This window comes from Choloepus didactylus, chromosome 9 (genome assembly GCF_015220235.1).
Source record: "Choloepus didactylus isolate mChoDid1 chromosome 9, mChoDid1.pri, whole genome shotgun sequence".
Taxonomy (NCBI): Eukaryota; Metazoa; Chordata; class Mammalia; order Pilosa; family Megalonychidae; genus Choloepus; species Choloepus didactylus.
Genome location: NC_051315.1, coordinates 64,229,381 through 64,252,975, shown reverse-complemented (window position 1 = coordinate 64,252,975; position 23,595 = coordinate 64,229,381). Strand labels below are relative to the sequence as shown.

The following is a 23,595-nucleotide window of genomic DNA, read 5'->3' as shown; positions in this document are numbered from 1 at the left end:
TTTTCAGGTAATTGTGGATATTCTTCTTTGATACTTCACCAAAACTGGACAAGTGGTCATTTCTTAAAGATTATTACAATGTGGAATCTAAAACCTTATCAGTAAGGATTTCTTATTCTATAACATTAAATTTCATCTATCTATGTTGAACTTTGAATGGATCATGTACCCATGCATGATTTTGTGACATCATGCATTGGTCATTTGGAAATGAATTATTCAGGTCTTTCAAATATTGACACCTTTCCTTATATGATATAAAAAAAATCATGTTCATTAATATCACCACTGATCTCTTCAGAAGAGTCTTTAAGTACTGGGGAGCTATAAAGCTCAGAATGGCAGTTACAAGTTTTCCAAAATTCTTATTTTTACTTGAAAGTTTGAATTTTATCACTGATTGTCAGTTGTTTTCCATGAGGTAGCAGACTCCCCTCGTTCGTTTTTGAGAAAATGCCAAATACCTAAGTCTGAATTACCAAAATTTATGTTAGTAAATTTGTGTTAGTTAATTCTTTCAAGTAAAAGACAGTATCCCTTGGAAGAAGTCGCTAGCCCAGTTTACACCTCAATCTCATGGGTGCTCTTCCTCAAGACAACCATCGTTCTTTGATAATGCAGCAAGAGAGCTTTACGTGTACTTCCCACTTCATCCTGTGGTATATTAAAAAGACATACTCAAGAGTCAAGAATCAATAAAATTAAATTTTTTTTACTGCTTCCTCAAGGGCATGTTTAAGTGAAACACGTCCTTTTTTTTTACTCCAAGTCCACAGTAGTGATAGAAAATCTGGGCCTTTCCCGTAGATTTTATACCATGAACTGAAGTAGTTAAATCCAGTGTACTCTCTAGTTAAGTGGTTAAAAGTTGACTCTTGAGTCAAGGCTACCTGTCATAGAATCTCAGCTCTACTTACTAGTTATGGGATATTAGATTAAGTCTCAGTTTCTTTCCTGTAAGTCTCAGTTTCTTATCTGTAAAGTTGAATGATGATAGTACCTTCCTCATTAGATTGTTGGGAGGTTGAGATGAGATTATGTTTGTAATATATGTAGAGCATGTATCACAGTATCTGGCATGCAGAAACTTCTCGGTAACAGAAAATTGGTTGTCTTGAGGTTGTTGTTATCATCATGAACTTCAGCCTTATTACCTAATACAATGCTTAGAACATAGTAGATGCTAAATAAATGTTGAAAGAATGAGCAGGCAAAGTTCATGGCACATTCATAAGCCTCACTGAATTCTTTGAACACATAGCTCAGTGTCCATCTAAATTCTTCCAGCTTCCTGCCTTTACTCTACTGTCAGAGTAGATTTAATACCAACTGGCCAGTTTTTTGTCTTATAGCTAGTTTTGGTGTTTTTTTTAAAGTGCATGACTGGCCAAAGATGGAAGGAAGAAGGGCATTTAAAAAAGTGTTTCCTCATTTGGCAGCCAAAATGTGTGCAAATATGAATTGAAAACATGTTAGAGAAAAAATCTGTGACAGCATAGGTATCTTAGCAACATAGCTGACTAAAGGATGAGACTGAATTGAAACATTTGTTATACCGAGAGAACAGTTGCCACTTGAAACACAAAGAATGTTTGGGAGTCATGAACTGCAGTTTTCAATTCTAAAGATTGTTGAATCATTGTGGTTTAAATTAATATGCAGGATGAAAACAGCTATTATCTGAGGAATAGTGCAAAGTGCCATGAAAATTTAAGTATGAATAAAAACCCTCTGCAATGATAAGTTCCAAGGAACTGTTAAAAAGGAAAGGAAACTTGGGCAATATCTGCCATTAATAAGCCTGGTTCAGAGTTTGATTATTTTTCTTCCTGTGAACTCAAACCCATAACTTGCTATAAAATTTCAGGATGGAATTATTTTCATTATTGTCAAATGCATCTTCATAAGGAAGACATTGAAACAAGAAGTACGACGTTTTAAAAAAAAAACTTGCCTAAAATATCTCCTCCTGAAAGATCAACTGCAGAAAAATTTTTATTTAAGTGAATGCTTTTGTTACATTTTTCACTGTTGGAAATATTGATCCAAATCATCAGCTGAATACTGTTTCTTTGTTGTTTTAATTTTTAAAAGAACCCTGTCTTTAAGGTACTAAATAAAGAATGTAATGCATTTTTTTATATCAGTGACACTACCTCTAATGAATGGTAGCATATTAAATTAGTCACCTTGGGTCACATGTTAGGCAGCTGCTTTTTGTGTGTGTGTGTCTCCTTTATGTCTCTGCTATAGATTACATTGTTTAGAATTTTACAACTCTACATTCGAAAAACTCTCCAAAATAGAAAGTATTGGCTCCAGACTAGATTATATAAAAGGGAACTAGTTTCCCTTTAGTTAAATGTTTTTTAAAAAATTAGAAAGACTCTTCCTTTTGGTGAGGGGATTAGGCATATTGATGGGGAAGGTTTATTAGCAGCATTCCTGTCTGCATTATTTCTGATAATACCTATTTATAGTTACTAGTCACATTTATTGAAAACTTTCTGTTTGAGGAACTCTACCAAATGTATGCCAAGGATAGAAAATAAAATTGAGTCTTAGACCTTAACTGTGTTTTTTTTTTAGTGTGTTTGCATTCTCTAATGTTGTCAGATGATCTGTTTATTTTTAGAAAACAAGGTTGGTCCTGAAAGTCCAAACCAGTCTTCTAAACAACTAGGTAATTGCTAAATGTGTCATTCCCCTCTCTGAGATTGTTGTGGTCTCAGCTTGTTAAGGTAAGAGATAATGCATCCTAATAGTTTAAGTTAGGGATGAATGTGGCATCTCAGAGTGAGGCAGATAGAGAAGGGAAGTGTTGCTAAAAAATAGAGTATAGGCTGCAGTAGAGCTAGAGAAGGCAGAAAGTAGATTTGGTGACAGGTGACCATTATTCTCATAAATCTGAAACCTTTCCACAGGATCATCAAAAGCCATTATGGCAGCTGTGATTGGCAGTGCTACATGGACAAAGGATTTACTTGGAGGATGGTTTTTAACTGTTCCGAGAGAGAGAACAAGCAATTTAGAAGTAGGATGGGCCTCAGGGAGGCCTGTGCAAAATAGGAGACACCTCTCCAAGGTTAAAGGAGACTTTAAGAATGAGTGGTGAAAGTATGGATCTTGTTACCTTTAAGATATGGCCCAGGATGAAAATAGAAGTAAACTTAAGAAACGTATAGTGATTCATGGTTTAGACAATCCTTTATGGGTTATGAGAATGTACTTAGATGAGGGCAGAGAAGGATGCTAGACCTGAACAAGATTGTGAAGACGCAAGCAGCTGGACTTGAAAGTTACAGTATGAGGTGATCAGCAACTACCCTGTGGTTTGAGCCTTAGAGGACTCTTGAAGGCACAGCCATATTGGAAAAAGAGAGAGATATCTGGAGTGGAGAGAAGTTTAGCAGTCACCTGTTAGAGTCCCAGAAGCACCAGGAGAGGAGAAGTGACCTTGTCAGAGAGGGTTCAGAGGAAGTAGGTATAGATTTCATAAATAAATTCAACCTTTATTAGAAAATGTGATTATTGAGCCCAAAATAGGATGAAAAAGTCCATTACTCATCCAAATACTTACCCAATTGTAATTGATTTCCTTGTGTGATTATTTCTTTAAAATCTAGTCCTTGTAAAAATAGCTCAGTACCCTATTCTCTGATATCCACCAGTTTCACCAGTGCTTAGCACTTAGTAAGCATTCAATAAAACATTTGTTGAATAATAACCATGTGAGCCTACTATTGTACATATATACTTTTTAAGTTTTTCTGTACAAGTTCATTTAATTGTAATTGTAATTTAATGAAATTGTGGGTGATATAAAGCATTTGCACTTTCTCAGGATACAAGTCCAATATCCAAAATCCTAATTTTTTAACACTGTATTCTTTTAAAGATAAAATGCATCATAATTATGTAATCACTCACTGCACTGGCCATTCTGGCATCTCTGTTATAAATGTAAGACTTGGTTAACTGTTTACCCACAAGACTGGATTGGCTTTCCACCTTGTAAATTGTGTATGTCTGTTTGGTGGATTTTAATGGAAAATTTATTGCCTGTTTCTAAAGACAGCTTAATTAGTTGCTCAAGAGATTACTCTCTCAATTCATTGGTTTTGAGGGGAGTTCTGTTGATTTGTTTTTATTTAAGGAATAGGAAAAGTCAATACAAAAACAAACAAAAAACAAATGCATCATGCTCAGTAACTCTCCTTGAAGCCCTCCTAGATGTTTGACAAAGGATCTGCATGTATCTAAGTAAGAGCAATGCATCACTTTACCTGCCACCATCAAAATAATGAAACAGGCTTTTGCTTTTAAAATTCCGGAAGTTAATCACCGTGGTTGAACTTATTTCTCTGTATGTTTTAACCCCAAGTAACAGGCTTATTTCTCAGTGGCAGGTGGTCATTTTCAGCTGTGACTATTTCTGCTTGCTGATGGTTCTGGTTCTTTGTGAGGCCTTTGACTTCATTAGGCCAAGAATCAGTCTCATTACATTTGAGTGAGTGTATCCCAAGGCCCCAGGGAAGCATAGTGTATTGGACGAGGATAGGTGTGAGGTTAGTAGACCTGGGTTTTCATCATGTCTGCTTTACTTATGGAGTATGTGCCCCTGAGCAAATTCCTTAGCATCACTGAATTTTAGTTTTCTTCTGAAAAACAGGCATATGAGGATACAATGAAATTAGTGTATGTGAAAGAGCACTTTTTAGACTCTCAAGCTTTGTACAAATGGTACTGATTATCAGCCACATATTAGGGCAGTGAGAGAACTGGGCCTGGATTTTCTTCTTTTTCCCAAATTGGCAGGAGAGTACAGTAAAGTTATTGCAAAGTAGGACTAGAACAAGAATATTAAGCCAATTACTTCACAGATTACTTTTCGATATACAGCTTGTTTGCAGAATCAGACCTAAGGCTGGAAGAGGTTTTTCAAAGGTTTCCTTCAGGCACCCAAGCCTGTCCTCCTGAGACTAGAACATGCTTCTGTCTCCCTGCTACTAGGCAGGATATGCTAAACCTAAGGATAAAGGTGATGTCTTCCTAGGGCATCAGTTTTACTCATTGGTAATTCATTGAAAACAATTTTTAAAAAATAAAGCGTGAGTATGTTATAGGGAGCTTGGAGAGTCACCCCTGGGTCCTGCAAATTCCTCTTCACTGTTCTGTATCCTTGGGGCCATTTTGGTGGAAAAGGTAATGAGGAACTAGCCTAAGCTCTGGTGCAATAGCCTTAAACAGCATTTGACCTTATCAAACTAAGATCTCCCATTGCTCAGTAAAATTATCTCCCATTGACCTATCCTTTATGGAGGAGGAAAACAGGAGGGCAGATTCCTCTCAATATATTAAAATGTCACTAAAAGATAGATATTAAATCATCTGTTAATCTTTTCTTCTTCCTCCTCAAAGGAGCCAATTTTTACATTCTTCTTTTCTATGCCTTATTTTCTATCTTACTGATCCTTTCAGGGCCTTGTCCAAATGCGTCAAATCAGTCTTAAGATGTCAAGTTCTATATGGGACACAGTATATGTAAAAAGAATGTAAGGATTACCACCCATATGAAGGAGAATATGCAGGTTAGGGTTTATTAAGTTTCTCCCTTAATTTCATTAAGATCCTTTAACAGGAATTTCATAAAATGAAATACTATGAACATGATATGAAAAGTTTGCTTTAGAAAACACCCAAATGCAGGCTATTTTTTATCATTATTTTGATGTAAAAGTTGCAATGTAGCGGTGTCACTGCAAAGGAAAAGACAAGTTAATGTCTGGCAGTGAGTTGGACAATTAACACATCCATGAATTATGTTCATGCTTATACTTCTTTCCAGTGTAATTGGTTATGAAAGTTAAATCTTTTACCCTCAGGCCACTATTGACATTTTAAAGTTATAAATATGGGATTTCATTTTACGAGTATGTTTGAATTTCACCCATCTTCTACTTCATATGATGAGTCAACATTTGCCTTTACTGAAGCTTTAAATGAATATTTAAAATAAATTACAATTAGAATGTTTTAGTCAAACTACAGTTTATTTTTGCCATATTTAGGAAATCAGCTTTTGTAATGTAAGTCTGTAGCAGTCTTTTGAAGTAACAAAATCACAAAGGCTTCATCCCAGCCTGGTCAACAGCAATCACTGGAGGAATGATAAAGCTAAAAACACAATGCTTGACATTTATTCTGATACTCCTGTCTTACCTCTCTTAAATGGGTGATTGCAAAATGTTCACTGATATCAATAACATGATATAACTTCAATGTTAGTTTAAGATCTGAAAACATGCCTATTAACATCAATCTGACTCTGGTTTTAGTTGTATTTTCTATATGGATATACAACAAAAAGCTTTTGGAAAAAGTGAAAACATATCTAGGATTCAATAGTTTTGCACTGGATTTAAAAGCCCTAATTGTTGATAAAGTATTAGAGCTTCTTTAATTTCATCATCTCTGTTGCTACAGAATAACAGTAGTATTTCAGATCTTGCAGGTAATAGATGTCAAACATTTTGGGTAAAACAAAAAATCAAAATGTTAATGACACATCTCCCCAAGCAGCCCCTCAGTTTCATTTAGGGGGAAAAACTGAGAGAAAGTTCTATGTGGGGAGATTTCAGCTTTTCATTAGAAAGAACCCAGGGAAAATGTTACAATGATCATCAGCATACAGCCATCACTGACAGTACCAAATAATGGGGAGTATTAGACTAGAATATTCTGCTCTTTTTATGTAATTTTGCATGTATTAACACATGGTTACATAATTGAGGACAAGGACAACATCTTTCACTTATTTTGTTTTATCTTTCCAAAGTACATATTACCATATAAATTTTCAATGCATCAGGGCTACAATCTAAGTATTCTTTAAAAATTTATAAATGAAAAAATTAAGATTGCATCTTGGAAATAAACTTTTAAGATCATCACATAAAATATTTGAGCAGAGATATGAAAAATCCTCTCAAAAAGAAACTTGAGGAAAGGAGACTCAAAAAAGGTGGAAGCTGGTTTATACCCATCTAAGCCCTGACCTAAAGTGAGGAAACCCCCACTAAATGAACATTGAATGTTCTAGTCCATAGGCAAGGCCATCCTGACTGTAGATGACTCAAGGCATGTCTTAGCTGGATGTAGTTAAATATTCAGTTCATCTAACCCGCTCTGCTTGTTCTGCTGCCATTCTCACCGGCTTCTTAATTATTTTTGCTTCTAGTGTAGGTGTACTACCAAAAAAGAGCATGTTGGTCACCCACGTTATGCTAATTATATCTCATCATATTTTAAACTAGACAACTGGCATTCTGGTTTTACCTATCGGTTTCATAAGCTTGATATTATAATGTCAGTCTGCTCTTGAAAAATAGATACACTCTCCCTGTGCTGACAAATTAAGTTCCCGAGCCTACAAGGTTAGGTACCAGACCGTAGCCCATAGTAAATTTGCAAGAGTGAATTTACTCACTGGAGGACTCACTGGAGATAGCCTGATGGCCTTTTCCTTGTAGACACACCCAAATCTTTACATCGCTGTCGCTTGAATTAGTATGAATCTTCCTTTTCCTTTTTGAATTTCTATTAAAAATACAGAGCTAGAAAAGACCATAAAGTTCATTTAGTCCAGCTGGGACTTAGAAAATATAAGTGACTTGGCTAAAATATCAGTCAGAACCAACAGGCTTGGAAACAGACTGTTGTCCCCCCACCCCTCCTCTTCACCTGGCTTGGTGTTCCTCCTGCAGCACGTAAAGACCCCCTCAAGCTGTCCCTCAGAGAGAGTTTATCGTATGGCTGTTGTTTCTTGAGAGATTATGAAATGTTAGGACCAGACTTTTTTGTTTGACTTGTGTTTTCAAATGTCTTATGTTTGAATATTAATGCAAATGAGTCTGTCAAGGAGCATTTTAGAGTACACGAAGTTGAGTACTGGCAATGTTACTTTAGTGTAATTTAAATGTATTATACACTGGAAAGAATGCATTGAGATGCTTTATTATCTGTTTAAATGAATATTTTGTTAATGTTAGAGATGCTGCGTAATAAAGACTGAGTTAGGAATTATAATGTTGCTGGAAGCATAAAAATTCAGAGGCCTGGCAGAATGTACGAGTTTCGAATGCAACATAAAAAGTTATTTATCCCAACATAACTTAAGGATTTTATGGAGTTCAGAATAGAAGTCTTTAACAACTGACTTAAAATGCATTTGAAATTTCTGATTAAGTGATGAATCTGGTAGATACTATAAATTTAAATATAAGCAGTACTAAAACGGCAAGTGATCTGAGGGCTACTAGAATGTAAATGTTGCAGAAATTTGTTTAAAGAATAACCTTTCAAAACTGCATGTTAACAATAGATAATATGAAAAGCAAGGTATTTCTAAAGGAAAGATACAGAATTTGAAGTCACGTAGACCTGGATTCACATCCTGTTTTCACAACTTAATAGTTAGGTGACCTTGAGCAAGGTACTTAACCTCTCTGAGCTTCTGTTTCTTCATCTATAGAATAAGAATTATAATATCTACCTTATTGGTTGTTTTGACAACTAAACTACATCATACATGTAAAGTATTTACTAATACAGTGCCATGCAATTGTCAGTTAATGAAGGGAAGCTGACGTTGTTAAATGCCTTGGAATATGTTCTATTCTTAGCTCTACTGGAGGGAAATTGAAGTTACAAATTATAACTTGGACAATAAAGGTAGAATAATTTGTGTATCAAGAGTAAGATGAATTTGCCTGAATCTATAAATCTTCATGATATACCTTGTTATTGGAGGTACCAGAAAAGCTGTATTGTCTTATACCTCAATTTTAACATATTATAGAAATTGCAGTATTTTGCTAAACCTGAACCACTGATCCTAACTGCCCAAGAGTTAAACTAGTTTCTTTTCATCTCCCCATAACAGCTGGAGCATTCCTTTGTGGTCTCTTTTTGGATAAAGTGTTGACTTAGCTTAGTTAACGAGGGCATTGTGCTCATGACTCTATGAGGAACGGTCATGTTACAAAGGGGGTGGCTCTCTTCACTGCATGGGGCCCTTCCAGTTTCTTAGAGGACACTCCTGCCATTGATGAGGCCTGGCATTGGATATTTGAAGATTTATTCCTTTGACTTATGTCTTGGTCCTATATTAAAATCTAGCTACTCTTGGAAAAGAAAGTGTAACAGTCATTCTTACTTTAATATGAGTAAGTTAATAAAACCCTTTGCTGTAAGTGGGGTTTGATGGCGGGAAGGTGGAGAGAATGGGGATTACTCAGAATTTGAGCACAGAGGTTAGAATTGCCGGGACAGGGTATTGATGCTTTGGGTATGTCCTTAACCAACTGGATGCAGTTTGACCTGAAGATCACATTATAAAGGACAGTGGTCTTGGGCCTTTAATCTGTATCATAGTCACATATGATACTACCCGTGCTCTTGGAAATATAGGTCCTTGGATTCAAGGAAAGGAGAAGAAACTTCCATTTATTGATTACTTTCTGTGTTCCAGGAATAATACAAAATACTTCCCACATATTATCTCATATAATTCTCAATAATTATATAATGTATTTTAATCCATTTTACCCAAAAGGGAAAAAAAGACTGAAATAAATCAATAACTTGAATGAAGACATGGCATAACTTGTAATTGAAAGGGTCAAGGTTAGTATTTTTGTCTGGCTCCGGAGCCCATGAATTTCCTGCTGTACCAAATTTGGTGAAAATGAGAGGCTAGTTCAGCTCAAACCCAGTATTATTACTGGACAGACAACAGGGAATGGGGTCAGTGGTGGAAATCTCTTTATTTGAAAAACAGTCTATTCCTTCCCAAGGTCATCTATTTCCCCTTCTGTTCCTTATCCCTCATATCACCCCACCTCACCCCCTTTTATCCATTTTTTATAGTCTACTTCTCTGTATTTACAGATGTTATGGGCAAAGGTACAAACAAAGAGGTTTCTGGAATCTACCCATTCCCACCCCTTTTCTCCAGGCCAGTTACCCTCATTCAGATGACACTATAAACGTGACATTGGTATCAGGGATGAGCAGAGTCAGGTCTGAGGACAGGCCAGAGATTCCCAGTCAAAATAAATAGTTAAATATTATTGGTGTTTCCAGCAAGAATGACGTGGCATATGTGTCCTGTCAATTTAGACCCCTACCCAGTTAAGCCATTTTCTTCTATTTTATAGGACCAAAGTATGAGAGAGGCTATAATTCTAGAATCTCTTGTTTTTCTCCTCCTCTGATTATAAGGTAGCAGAAAGAGCTGTCAGGCTTTGGAGACCAGAAGGCAGGGATTCAAACTCAGGCTTTCCATTTTCTGATTGTATGACCTTGAAAAATCACTCTGTGAGCCCCAGTTTCTTCATACTTAAAATGACCATCATGTACCATACATCCCAGGATTGTTGTGAGCAATAAATAGGCCAGTGACTATGAAGATCTAGCAGTGCTCCTAGCACCCTAACAAATATCTCATGATCTCCATTCCTTTGCACTTTCTAATCTCTAACCTGAGCTTTGCTTCCCCAAATCATGTCATTAAACGTCTTATAGAAAATAGGATTAAGGCTAAAGTTTGGGAAATTGGGTAGAGACCATAAAACAAAGGGAAGGGCAGGAATATGTATCCAGGCACATTTGTGTGGCATAGACCAAAAGCAGATTTGGAACTCCTTGAGAGCAGGGACCTAAGTCTTATACTTCTGCAGCATAACCTGCAGCTAATAATTGGCACAACACCCCTGTAATGCTATCATTTGTTGAGCACTTACGTTCTGCAGACAGGTTCATCTTTTATGTGTCATCTTTAAACTTACAGTTACCTTTAAGATAGTTAATAATACACATTATGTAGATGAGGCAACTAAGGCACCTAGCAGATCTCCCAAAGTCAGGAGTAAGTCTCAGCTTCTCTGATTTCAAACGCATCCTTTTTACTGCAGCACACTGCCCCCCAATAAGAATGGCTGCCTCCATTTGGTTTTGTTTTTTAACTACACATTTATTGAGTCTTTAATAGTACAAGCTACTGTGCTAGATTCAAGGTTTGTACAAGGGTGTGTAAGACCTGATTCTATAGAAACAGCTGCATAGATTACTCCGATATCAGGTAGAAGGTGCTAGGTCCTCATAATTAAGGAACAAGTGAAGAGCTCTAGGGTTCACAGGAGGGCAAGAGCTTATCCAGTTGGTGCAAATCATCAAGGCCTCTCAAAGGAGGGATCATTGGAATTGAATTTGGAAGGCTGCATGTACTGCGTGCTGACTTTGAGATCTTAGTTACCATTACTTTTTCTTCCCACCCATTGTTACTCATTGCTACCTTGTCTTACCATCTGTTGCTACTCTGCAATTCAAGGGAGAAAAGCAGTCATCAGCAACTAGAGAAACCACCTTGAATAGAATCAGAGAGAAGAAAACAACCCTCAGACCACATAGTTTCATCTCATTGTCTTACTCCACCACCTACTAATTGTGCAATCTTGGCAAGTTAACTTCTGTAGACCCCAATTTTCTCTACTATAATACAAGGATAATATATGCCGCATAGGGTTTTTCTGTGGATTTAATGGGATGCTGTACGTAAAGTACTTAGCTGGATGCCTGGAACATAAGTACTCAATAATCAATAAATGAGAGTCATAAATCGTAGATTTTATAACTCTCTAGCTCAGTAGATAGATAAGACCAGATAGATATAAGGATGAGTGATATACATCTGTCTGTAACACTGGAACATTGATATTAGTTCTGAACTTTGGAATTAGCAGTTCTGGTGACTTGCAAGCTCTCCATTAAAATTAATGGAGAAATGCAATTGCTGCCATGTTGAATGCCTGACAGCAGACAAATCCTCAATCATTTGAGGATAGCTAAGACCTTTGTCATCATATGCTGTTATTTTCTTCTCCTCACTGCCCTGGGTAGCTGCCCAAGATGGAATTAATACAGCATTTCTTGATTAAGTGGAAATATTGCTCAGGAAAGACAGTGTGACACTGAAGAGCCTACAGTAGTTTTTGCTTCTCAGTAACAAAATATTCACTTTTACCAGGCCATGAATTTGAGGGCTTAACTCTAACTGAATATTGTTTATGTTTTGTTTGAATTTTAATTGCTACTTCTGAAGGACACAGGACCTTGAACAGAAATACTCAGGGGAAAACCATGCTACTTGGTAGTACTTGGGTTACATGGATGATAGTTATAATTTAGTAACTTGATGTTAAACATTGTTGAGAAGGAAACAATTTACTGCTAAACCTGACTTTGGAGTCTCTGGTTTCTTTCTGTGCCTTCTGAGATTTGGATAAACTAAACTTTAGGCTCTGCATGTCTGAAGAGTTGATTGCCTTTATATATTTAGTCATCACATGATGAACTAGGTCTAAGCTGAAGAGTAATTTGGGTTAGGCAAGGAAACTTTTTCCAGTTGCATTTCCTCTCAGGATAGGAGCATGTTATATCCATGGTAATTATTTAAGGGTATAAATTCGTGGAATTGAAATAACTGTAGATGTAAATATTAGCTTCTGCCTTTTATTTACTTAGAATGTGTTTTATTTTTAGTAAAGGGATATACACTCAATAAATAAAAATAATTGGAGGGATATTTAGAAAATCAATCATTTAGTGTCTCAAATATGTACATGCTTTAAGGACCACTTTATGCTCTAATAAAAATAGAATGTGTGTGTGGCATGTGCCCATACCCCCTATAGATTATGAAATCTGAGATAAATTGTGTACTAGGCAAATGAACTGAATTTATTTAAATACAAGAGTTTCAGAATCTTTAAATGCATTGTAACGTTAGGATCATAATTGATTAAACTTATTACTATAGCATGAGGAAAAATAAGGCAGATGGGAACAATTAGGTAACAAAGGCAAAATGGGAAAATTTAATCCTTTTGTAGCACCTTAGTAAAAAATATAGATACTGCTCTTAAGTAGAGCTAGGTTTGAATTTTACTTAGAACTCCCCTTTCTACATCAGCAAACAAGCATCCAGGGTCTTGTAAGCACAATTACACTATTTCTAGGACCTGTGTAAATGAGGAATTTTTCCCAGGTGGCTCCCAATATTAATAAAGAATGTTGAGACGAGAGAATTAAGATGATGATTGGAACTATTTAAGTGTAGCCCCACAACAAAACTAGTCATAGTAGAGAGACAAAAATTGACCACTCCAGAGTGTCAGCAGTTTATATGCATTCTCCTTGTTCTGCACAAAAATAGTATGATACCTAGTTAAAATCCTTTTCTTTTTCATCAGAGTACTTATCAGTTTTTGCTCATCTGTAGTAAAATTGGTTTTTGTTAAGTAACCTCAATCTATAATGCACAGAGAAGGATGTAGATCAGCTTTTCATAATTTGCCTGACATTGGTGCATTTTTTTTTAAATTCAGTTTTGTTGAGATATATTCACATATCCTACAGTCATCCACAGTGTACAATCAGTTGTTCACAGTACCATCATATAGTTGTGCATTCATCAACAAAATCAATTTTTCAACATTTTCATTACTCAAAAAAAGTAAAAATATGAATAAAAATACAAGAACACCCAAAACATCCCATCCCCCCATTATTCATTTAATTTTTGTTTTCATTTTTCTGTCCCTCTGTCCATACACTGGATAGAAGGAGTATGAGCCACACGGTTTTGACAATCACACAGTTACACCATGTAAGCTACATAGTTATACAGTCGTCTTTAAGAATCCAGGGTACTGGGTTGCAGTTCAACAGTTTCGTGTGTTTCCCTTTAGCTATTCCAATACATTAAAAACTAAAAAGGGATATCTATGTAACGCCTAAGAATAACCTCCAGAATAACCTGTCGACTCCATTTGAAATCGCTCAACTGCTGAAACATTATTTTGTTTCACTTCTCTTACCCCGTCTGGTCAGGAAGCCTTTCTTAATCCCACAATGCCAAGTCCAGGCTTATCCCTGAGAGTCATGTCCCATGTTGCCTGGGAGATTTACATCCCTGGGAGTCATGTCCCACGTAGATAGAGGGGCAGTGAGTTTGAGAGAGAGAGAGAGGGAGGGAAGGAGGAGTGGTGCATTCTTTTTAAAACCTGGTACTGTATGTTAATTTTCCTCTGCTTTTAACAGGTAAAAAGAAATTCCATTTTGTAATGATGCATGACTCATTCATTGATCATTAGCTTTCTGCTGATTTTGTGTGTGTGTGTGTGTGTGTGTGTGTGTGTGTGTGTGCCTTGAGCCAGCAAGAAAATCTTACATGAGAGGAGGGAGAAACAGAGAGACAGAGTTGAGGATGACAGTACTTAAATAATGTTGCTTGATTTTCATTGGTTATCTCCTTTCTTACAGAGGCCAGTCCAATCCAGCCTCCCCCTGTCACTTCCCTCCCCTCCCCCCTCCCAGCTAGGAGGGTTGCTGGGTGGCTGTTGCTAGAAACTGACTGCAGGCAGTATGTAGGCATCTTTCCTTCAGAATGGACATTATCATATCGAATAGAGAAGAAAGCTTTTAGAAATGTATCATTTGTCAAAATTGCATGGCTTTTAAAAAGGGATGGGGAGAGATGCTGAGTGTTTGTGTTAGCATCGGCTCTTTTTTTTTCTGTCAGACTCTTAAGTTTTCAGAAGCTTAAATATAGAGCCCTTAAAAAAAAAAGGAAGCAAGAAGAATTTGTCTGGTTAGTCGACCTCTTTTTAAGAAGTGCTTCATCATCCTCCACCTCTCCGTAATGTTTCTCTGCAGCTCTCTGTAGGTTAAGGTTGTGTGCTGCCTGGCAGAATGCTCATTTGTTGTTAGCTGAATAGAGTTCATCGACAAACATAGATCAATATAGGTTTTATTTCTTTCCTGTGAATTTCAAAATGCCATCCAAAGAGTCTTGGTCGGGGAGGAAAATTAATAGAGCCACAGTTCACAAATCCAAACAAGAGGGCCGTCAGCAAGATTTATTGATAGCAGCCTTGGGAATGAAACTGGGTTCTCAAAAGTCGTCTGTGACAATCTGGCAACCTCTGAAACTCTTTGCTTATTCGCAGTTGACATCACTTGTCAGAAGAGCAACTCTGAAAGAAAATGAACAAATTCCAAAATATGAAAAGGTTCACAATTTCAAGGTAAGAATGTTTGTTTTTAACCTTTCTTGTAGGAAAAGAGATGCCCGTTACATGAAATATATGATATTAAAGGAATGTCTTCAGATGCCTTTTTAAAACTAGGATGACTTGACTAAAATGTTCTTGCTTTGTAAGGAATGAAGATGTTTTTAAGCCTGATTTAAATTAAGGAATAGCTGAATAAAGCTAATAGAAATCCAGCCACATTTTCTTTAATGCAGTTTTAATATTCTGTTTAATCAATGTGTATTCACTGATAAAAGTCTTGACTGATATTAGAAAGGTCGCATTTAATAATGATTTTGGTGTTACTTTTATTTGTGATGCAGATATGTCTAAATACCTTTGTTGGCTCTTTCCTGGGAGGATTAGATCTTATCTCTGTTCATTTCTGGTAAAAAGCTTGGGATGTAAGAGGCATGTGCTATGCATCTGGATTGAGCAGATGGTCTGCATTTCCCATAGTTTCTGTCTTTTCTCCTCTCTTAGTGAATTGACCATGATAAAAGGAGGATGGCTGCCATGGGACTCCTGAAGCTGCTGGCTCCAGCAGCTTCTCTCCACTTGTCCAGTATTTGCTTTCACCTTTTTTTTTTTTTTTTTGGTAGTTTTAAATTATTGTTAATGTGTTTCATCAACTGTAATTAGATCTTTTTTCAAGATGCTATGTGTGCTAATTCAAGCTGTGTATAGATCTTGCATTTACAGCATAGATCATGTTTTATAGCATGATAAAAGGCCTTGGAATTCTGTTCTTTGCAACCTATTTCAGAGAATATCAGCGTGAGAGTGTGCTTCGGGAGAGCCAGTTCCACTTCGTGGGTGGGTGCACTGGCATTGCTATAGTAACTTCCTAACAGTTATGCAACTTTATGGTGAAGCCCTTGAGACATGAATATTTTTAGTTTAGACAAAATATCATTAGCTTTGATGTTAGGAAGGGGGTATTTGGTTTCAAAAGATGTTAAAAATGAAAATTCTGATATTCCATTTATTCATTAATTTATTTGACATTTATTCAGCACATAGAATGCACCAGATTCTGTACTAGGCAATTTTATTCCAAATGTGTAGTTCATCCTGATCTTTAATGCCAGCATTTATTTTACTCAAATGCTAAGTATCAAGCCCCCAGTGTGTTCTATTTTTTCATCTTTAAATATATCATAAGTACCTTTTCCTTCCAACTAGTATTTTTTGTGTAAAATGAAACAGAGATTCCTTGGAATAAATACTTCATTAGAGAGCACAGAAATCTTTAGTGCATCCTGTCTAACCACATCTTCCATTTATGAACCGAAACAAATACGGCCAAGTTACTAGGCCTCAGTTTCTACTTGCCCGATACAAACCTGGTCTTACAGAATTTTTATCAGGAAAATCAGCCCAAAGAAATCCTTTTGCAAATGTAAGATCATTCACATTAGGGCACAGTAACAGCCATTTAGGTTTCTAACTGAGAAGCTATATTCACACTGTTGGGAAATGACTGAGATTTTAAAATGTATCTCCAAAGATGTACCTTCTGATTTGTTCAGCAGGAATAGATTGGCCTATCAAAGATGCTGTTCTAGTCCTAAATTAAGTTCATTATACTTGCTTTATGTCAATATTGATCAAAAGCAAATAGTAGTTCTGTTCAAGGATTTGCACAAGCAAGCGTATTTTATAGGGGTTTTTTTGTTATTGTTACGTCTTCCCGTTATTTCTCAATTTTAACTTAAAACCTAGCTTTAACAAGCAAATTCTGTACAGTAAGAAAGTGCTGACTATGGGATCTTCTACCTTGCTACCCAAACTGTTTTGAAGACATTTTTAAATATTACATATACATATAATATAATGTGTGTGTGTGTGTGTGTGTGTGTGTGTGTGTGTGTGTGTATGTGTGTGTGTGTGAAAAAAGAAGAAGCTTTCTTCCTTCTCTGGAGCTAAAAATCAGTTTGAGCTTCCTCTTTAAAAAAAAAAACATTTATGCTCAGGTAAAAGCTCATTACAAGTTTTTTAGAGTTGCTGATAAGGTAAGAAGTCTCAGAATTTGACTCTTCCCATTAAAATTACTTTTTGTTATTTAAAAAATGTTTCTTTGGGGTGGCATTATAAAAAAGAGAGAAGAAAGGGGGAAACAGTCATACTTGAGTTCCAAGAACATCCCAGAAGGATTCAGACTCTGTAGCAGGAGAAGTTCTCTCCCACACAAATGTTCACTTGCACTGGTGGTTATATGTAAGTAAGTGTGCACAGTTCAGGGATTTAATGTGGGAAAAACTCTGAACGTTTACATAATGATAACCATCCAAATGGCCTTGCCACTGACTGTTTTCCATGTTGGTGAAGAGTGTTCTGCCTAGCCATGTGCACCCACTCACCAAAGCCTCATTTTAATGTGTCTTCTCTATTGCTTCTTGAACTGTCTTGTTATGTAATACTGTTTTGTGGTATCGAACAACTACTCAATCTCATTTTAGGGGATGAAGCCAAAAATGTCTTAAACCTTTGGTAAAATCACTCAGCAGGGCAAAAGCCAAAAAATCAACCGGACTTAACTCCAGAGAAGTTTTGGTTTTTTAAGATTTTTTTTAAATGAAAAAAAAACAGGAAGACTTCCCATTTTGTTGTGTTATGTAACATGATCTTTTCTATTTAGTTAGTTAGTTAGTTTTGCTGTGGTTACTTATATGAATTGGATAAAGAATATATCAAATATATCATATAAGAAAGCTATGTCTCCTAGGAGGTCATCATATTGGAGATAAATGCACCACATCCTTTAAAAATTGTTACCCTGTAAGTTATCAACATAAGTTAGAGCAAAAATATTTTTAACAATTCCCTGGATCAACCTCTCATTTTAAGAACTGCCCCTATCCTAACAGATAGAGAGATAGATAGATTAGATAGATAGATAGATAGGGTGAGCAATTTCCTCGAGCAGACTTTAAAAGAACAAACAGGCAAGAAAAAAAAAAACTCTTCTGAAATTAAAAGGAGAACATAGGCTTCCCACCAACACTGATCATCAGCTACATTCTGAGGCTCTGAGCCCTTGACCTACAGGAGCTTGCTTATACTTACATGACCTTGGGCAAATTGTTTAATTTCTCTAAACCTCCATTTCTACATCAGGAATATTGGGTTATAACAATGCCTACCTCTCAGTTCCTGGTACACTGTGAGCTCTTGGTACATGGTAGCTACTATTTTTGTTATTCTGAATTACCCCGAAGTGATATTTATGGGTGAATTTTTTTCTAAATCCATACCAAGAAATTTCTACTTAAGGGTTAATCTGAATCCTGTTTTGCTGGCCCAGTTGCACAGGTCATGATGCAGTTGAGAACCCTGGCATGCCTGTGGGGGGCTGAAGAAAGCTCTTGCTTCTTTTTTGGCTCTAAGGCAGAGTTGGATGTTATATAAGAGCAGTTGCATTTTTCATGCGCTACAGAATACAATGAAATCCTTTGTATTTCTTTTACTCCTTTCAAATTAAAGTAGTAAATGTTTCATTTGGTATGTTGTTTAATTCAGATAGCTCTACAAAATAAAATCAAGATTAGATACAATATTACAATAATAATGACAGTGGCCTGGCTACTTAGGCAAACTGCATAATTAAAAGATTGCAAAACTAATACTTTAATATAGGAGTTTAGTTCTTTTTTTAAGGTGGTCTTGAAGTGGTGAGTTGTTCGTATAGTGTTTCAGATATTTGCATTCTACTAATAGAATTGTATTATTATAATTATTATATTCTATTTATAGATTTAATGTTATGAAGATAATATGCAAGCAGCAAATCCTGAAATCTGAATTGATACATTAATTAAAATAACACTACAGCATGAACCTTATAATATTTAATAAAATTACTGGTTCAAGCCCTTCTGGGATAGAGTGAATATTAATAAACCTGTAAATCCCGGCCAACAAACTAGACATTTTGCTGTTTGATAAATTGAAGGGTAGCAGTGGCCAGCACTCCTGCTGGAAGTGTTCTTTCCTTTCCTTAGAAGGACACAGGCAAATCCAAGCCCTCCATTCTTTCATTGATTCATATTTGAGAATAAATACAAAATGAACCAACAAATAAATAGGTTCAGTGTGAAATGTGGCATTGAACTACATGACCTCTAAATTCTCTTCCAGCTCTAAGATTCTCTGATTAAATTATATTAAGGATTATCAGATTTATTAATATAATTATTCCATTTTCCATTATTAAAACATTTTAAATCCTATATAGGAATAAATTTTAAATATGTTGATTTGAAAAGGAACTAAAATAAACTATAAGTGAATGAATATTTTTTATAAAACCTAGTTATAGCAACAATCAGTAAAATATCATAACCAAGGACTATATCTACCACATTCTTTGCATTAGCCCCACCAACCATCACAACAGTGCCTCCCCTCCCTTCCCTGCCCCTTCAGCCTTCCTTTTTCCTTCCCATATATCTAATAAGATGCCTTGCAACTAGTAGGTGCTCAAGACTTGTTTGTCTAATGACAAACAAAGGAGCACACAGTATGGCTTGGGGGACCTGTTGCTGCTGCTGCTGCTGTTTTGAACCACTCCTTATGACACCAGGAAATTTCTAACTCGAAAATCAATTCTAATGTTCTTAAGACCTACATGTTTCTATCAGATTCATCTGAATATTAAAGTTAAATCAAACACAAGATATCATCATGTTATCTGGTGTTTGGAGAATCTCTGTTCACATTTTGAATGCTCAGGAATTTGAATACTGTTTTAAATTAATATTATAAAAGAAGGTGAATGTGATTTGACAAAATGGAAGCATCAACTTGAATGTCTCATAATTATGCTTCAGCAATCATGTCACTCATCTCTGCTTCTCTCATGGGTATGAACATGAATGTTTTCATCCAATAGGAGATTAGATGGAATTATAATGTGTGTGTGTATATTACATGTATACATATGTAAAGAAAAAACACAATCCCCTATTCTGAATGTGGGGCAGCTGCAAGAGAAGATAAAAATAGCAAAGATCAGTGTAGATTGTGGTTTCTCTCTGCCTGGGGCTGATGGAGAGAAACTAGAAGATTGGACAATATCATCCGTAAGATCCCACGGGCATTGCATTTCCGTTGCTTTCTTGTTTAGTACTTACCAGTTGTTACGGAAGCCAAAAATGATGAACATGCATTACTTTGCCTTTTACTTCCACCTGTGCTGTTGGTAAGAAGGACAGCAAAGCCTCATGCTGCCCTTCCACCTGGGCCTCTCCTCTGCCCCTCAGCCCTGTGGCCCTCCTGACCTCAGCTCTCCCCTGCTCACTGCCTCCATCCTTCTCCCGTTTGCAGTGTTGGTGGGGGAACCTGTTCTGATACCTCAAGTATCAATCCAGATTGTTAAGGTCATTACTGCCTGTTGTTAATAACCCAAAAAGGAAATTTTCTTAGCATTCTTGTAGTTTGCATGGATTTACTCGTATTTCTTCATAAACATTTTATGAACTTGGGAATTTGAACTGCTGTACTTAATTCAGAAGAAACCCAAGATGTCGTATTCTCACAGACTGTGACCCTTTATTCTCAAGATGTTTCATAATCTGCCTTTATTCCCCCAGTTCCAAAATTTTGCTTCCCTCTATTGTACTCCCTTGCTGTTACAAATTGCCATTTGTAAAATTGTATGACAGTGTATTTTAGATTTTTTCCATTAAAATGTTCTAGTGTATCATTCTTTAAAATGTTTTGGGCAGGGGAGACATGTTGTCTTGGGGGCATGGGGCAGAGGTCCCTGCCATGTTCATATGGGCCCAGAAAAGATTGGCTCTTCTAAAATACATTGGTGAACGTGCCAGCTAAATCTTTTCAGAGAAAAAATAAAATTCCATTAAGAGTGTCGAAACATCTTGCCCACATTTTGCTCAGATCAAAGGCAAGACTATTTAGGCTTCCTTAGCCTGTGTGCTCTGCTTCCCTATTTCTTCCCTCAGGTATTTGGTGAGCAATTATTTTGTGCATCTACTCTGCTAGACATGGAGAGGGCTACAGTAATATGTAATATATGATCCCTGACCTCAGGACCTTTACAAACTAACTGAGAACGACCATAAATATGTTTAATATTATATGTCATGTATGTATAATAATGCCATATTCTTCATGATTCTATATTTCATAAACAAGTATAATTTTAAATGATTGATATCTAAAATAACATCTCTCCCTGGAGGAGTTTGACAGCCAGAAATGTCTCGGCAAAGCACAATCAAAATATTAGAGAATAGTTTAAAATTTGGGGATTTACAAGTTTGTCTTACTCACTACAAGGCTAGTAGTGGAACTTATTGGGTGTCCTATTTCTTTTACAGAATTAAAATAAACAAAAAAAAATTAAAAGCAAACAACACAGAAAACCTCAGGCCAGCCTCTGAAATTGAGAGGTAGCACTGCCACTTTGAAACACATTAAGAGGGAGGTAGCCCCCTCTCTTCCCTGAACCAATCCTAATTCTTACTTCCAACCAATACCCTAATTTGGACCCTCTGGCAGACAGTTACATCTAATGTGATTTGGATTATTTCTAGCATCTGTGTCCGTTTGTTGACTTACCTTTTTAGTAAACTTGATATCTCTAAAATTTATTCCAAAGTAGAGAACCAGGCAGGCATGTGATGCCTAAATCAATAACAAGCTAAGGATGTAAACCCATAGGAAGAATGCACACTAAAATAAGCCACCTCTTCCGGAATTCTCTTCTCTTAGTCCTTTAGTCACATAATAAGCTAACCTTCAGGGTTTGGTTTTTCCACATTTGGGACATGTTGGTACTTTAAAAACCACTGTTTGTAGTCATTCACGTATTCATTCTCCCCTTCCATATTTAATTAAGGATTGGACCTTAATTCTTCTCAGCTTATTTTGTAATTTAATATGTATACTTTATATCTCTGTTGTAATATAAAATATCTCTATTTTTCAAAGTTTGTTTAATTGCCAATATTATTCTGTCTTAATACTTCATATTCTTTGTGACTAAATATATCAATATTTCCCAGAGGACAGCGTCCTCCTTAGGAGTAAGGCTTTACTAAGATGATCAAATCATATGCCTGAAGATTATGTACATGTCATAACATTCTTTAGTTACTGTCTATATTGTCAAGTTCCCTGTATCACAGTAAACTTACCATCTTTAGCAGCATTTATTAAACATTTGTTTATGCATCTGTTTGTGCATGACACAAAAATATAATCACTGCTTTCATCAAAGAGTCTAAAGGGTAGAAAGAAGAAAGAGAGACATGTATATATACCAAAGGAAATTGAATATAGGTCTAGGAAAGGCTTTAAAGAGAGAGAGAGAGAGAGAGAGAGAGAGAGAGAGAGAGAAGTGAAAAAAAAGAGAATATATGCAATATATTTTTTTATTCTTAAATATTTTACCATAGTAAAAGAATTGCTAGTATCTCAGAAATCATTACAAATTATTTTTCCCATGAATACTATATCAACAGATTTTTTTCAGTTTTCCCAGTACCTCTTTTTCAGTGTTTCTGGTTGCAACAGGAAAGCTAGACAAGGAAGGGGCAATAGTCCAGCAGTGTTATACTTCTGAAGAGCACTATATCATCAACTGCTTATTTTCCGTATTTTGATAAATGTTGGGGAACTAAAATACAATTGAGTGTTTTGTAAGGTATAAACCAGACATAAAAAATTAAAAACAGAAATAATTTGTCCTTTTTTAGGTCTTGGGAGCCAGAGTCTTCTTGACATATTAGATGAAATCCTCCAGCTTCTTGTATTAGAGATGACATTTGTCTATCCATGTGAATAGATTTGCCCAAATCAGGCCTAAAATGTTATGTTCATTATTTCTCTTTTTTATAACTCCCTTTGTTTGGAGCTCCAGCTCTTAAATATGCCACAATCCTGGTTACTACTTGTAGCTCCACCTCACAGGTTTCCCTGATGCCTAGTTCATAACGAGAGTGTCCATCTCTAGGCTACATGCCATTTTGCTTTGATGGTTGATGTTACAGCTCATTACTCCATACTTACGTAATATTGCTTCTGTGTGTCTTTTTCACAAGTCCATTTGGAACCCACAAATGGTATTTACCATTTGATGAAGAGTTGGAAAACTGTGGTAGATTGTCCCTGGTTTGGACATGTTCTTGGTCTTGGTCTGCATTCTTGTGTATATGGACCTATTGTTGATAAGATCTCTTGAAGATGTTACTGCAGTCACGTTGTGTCCCAACTGAATCAGGTTGGACTTTAATCCAAATCATTGGAGTCCTTTATAAGCAGAATGAAATTCAGAAATAAGGAGAGAAAACCATGGGAAGAAGCCAGAAGTCAAGGAACCCAGAGGAAAAAGAAGATATTATCATGTGCATTGTCATGTGACAAAAAGCCAAGGACCAAGGATCGCTGCCAGCCAGCCCCAGAATGCCACAGT

At 36.2% G+C, this 23,595-nt stretch overlaps 1 protein-coding gene across 1 annotated transcript in view; it reads left to right on the top strand.

The window, feature by feature from the left end:
• The window catches only part of CHN1 (chimerin 1), a 223,361-nt gene that overhangs the window by 166,566 nt on the left and 33,200 nt on the right, over nucleotides 1-23,595 (top strand). Inside the window, exon 8 of the mRNA XM_037849301.1 lies at nucleotides 15,072-15,149. Coding sequence (XP_037705229.1) covers nucleotides 15,072-15,149 — 78 coding nt within the window. The remainder of the gene's footprint in view (nucleotides 1-15,071; nucleotides 15,150-23,595) is intronic.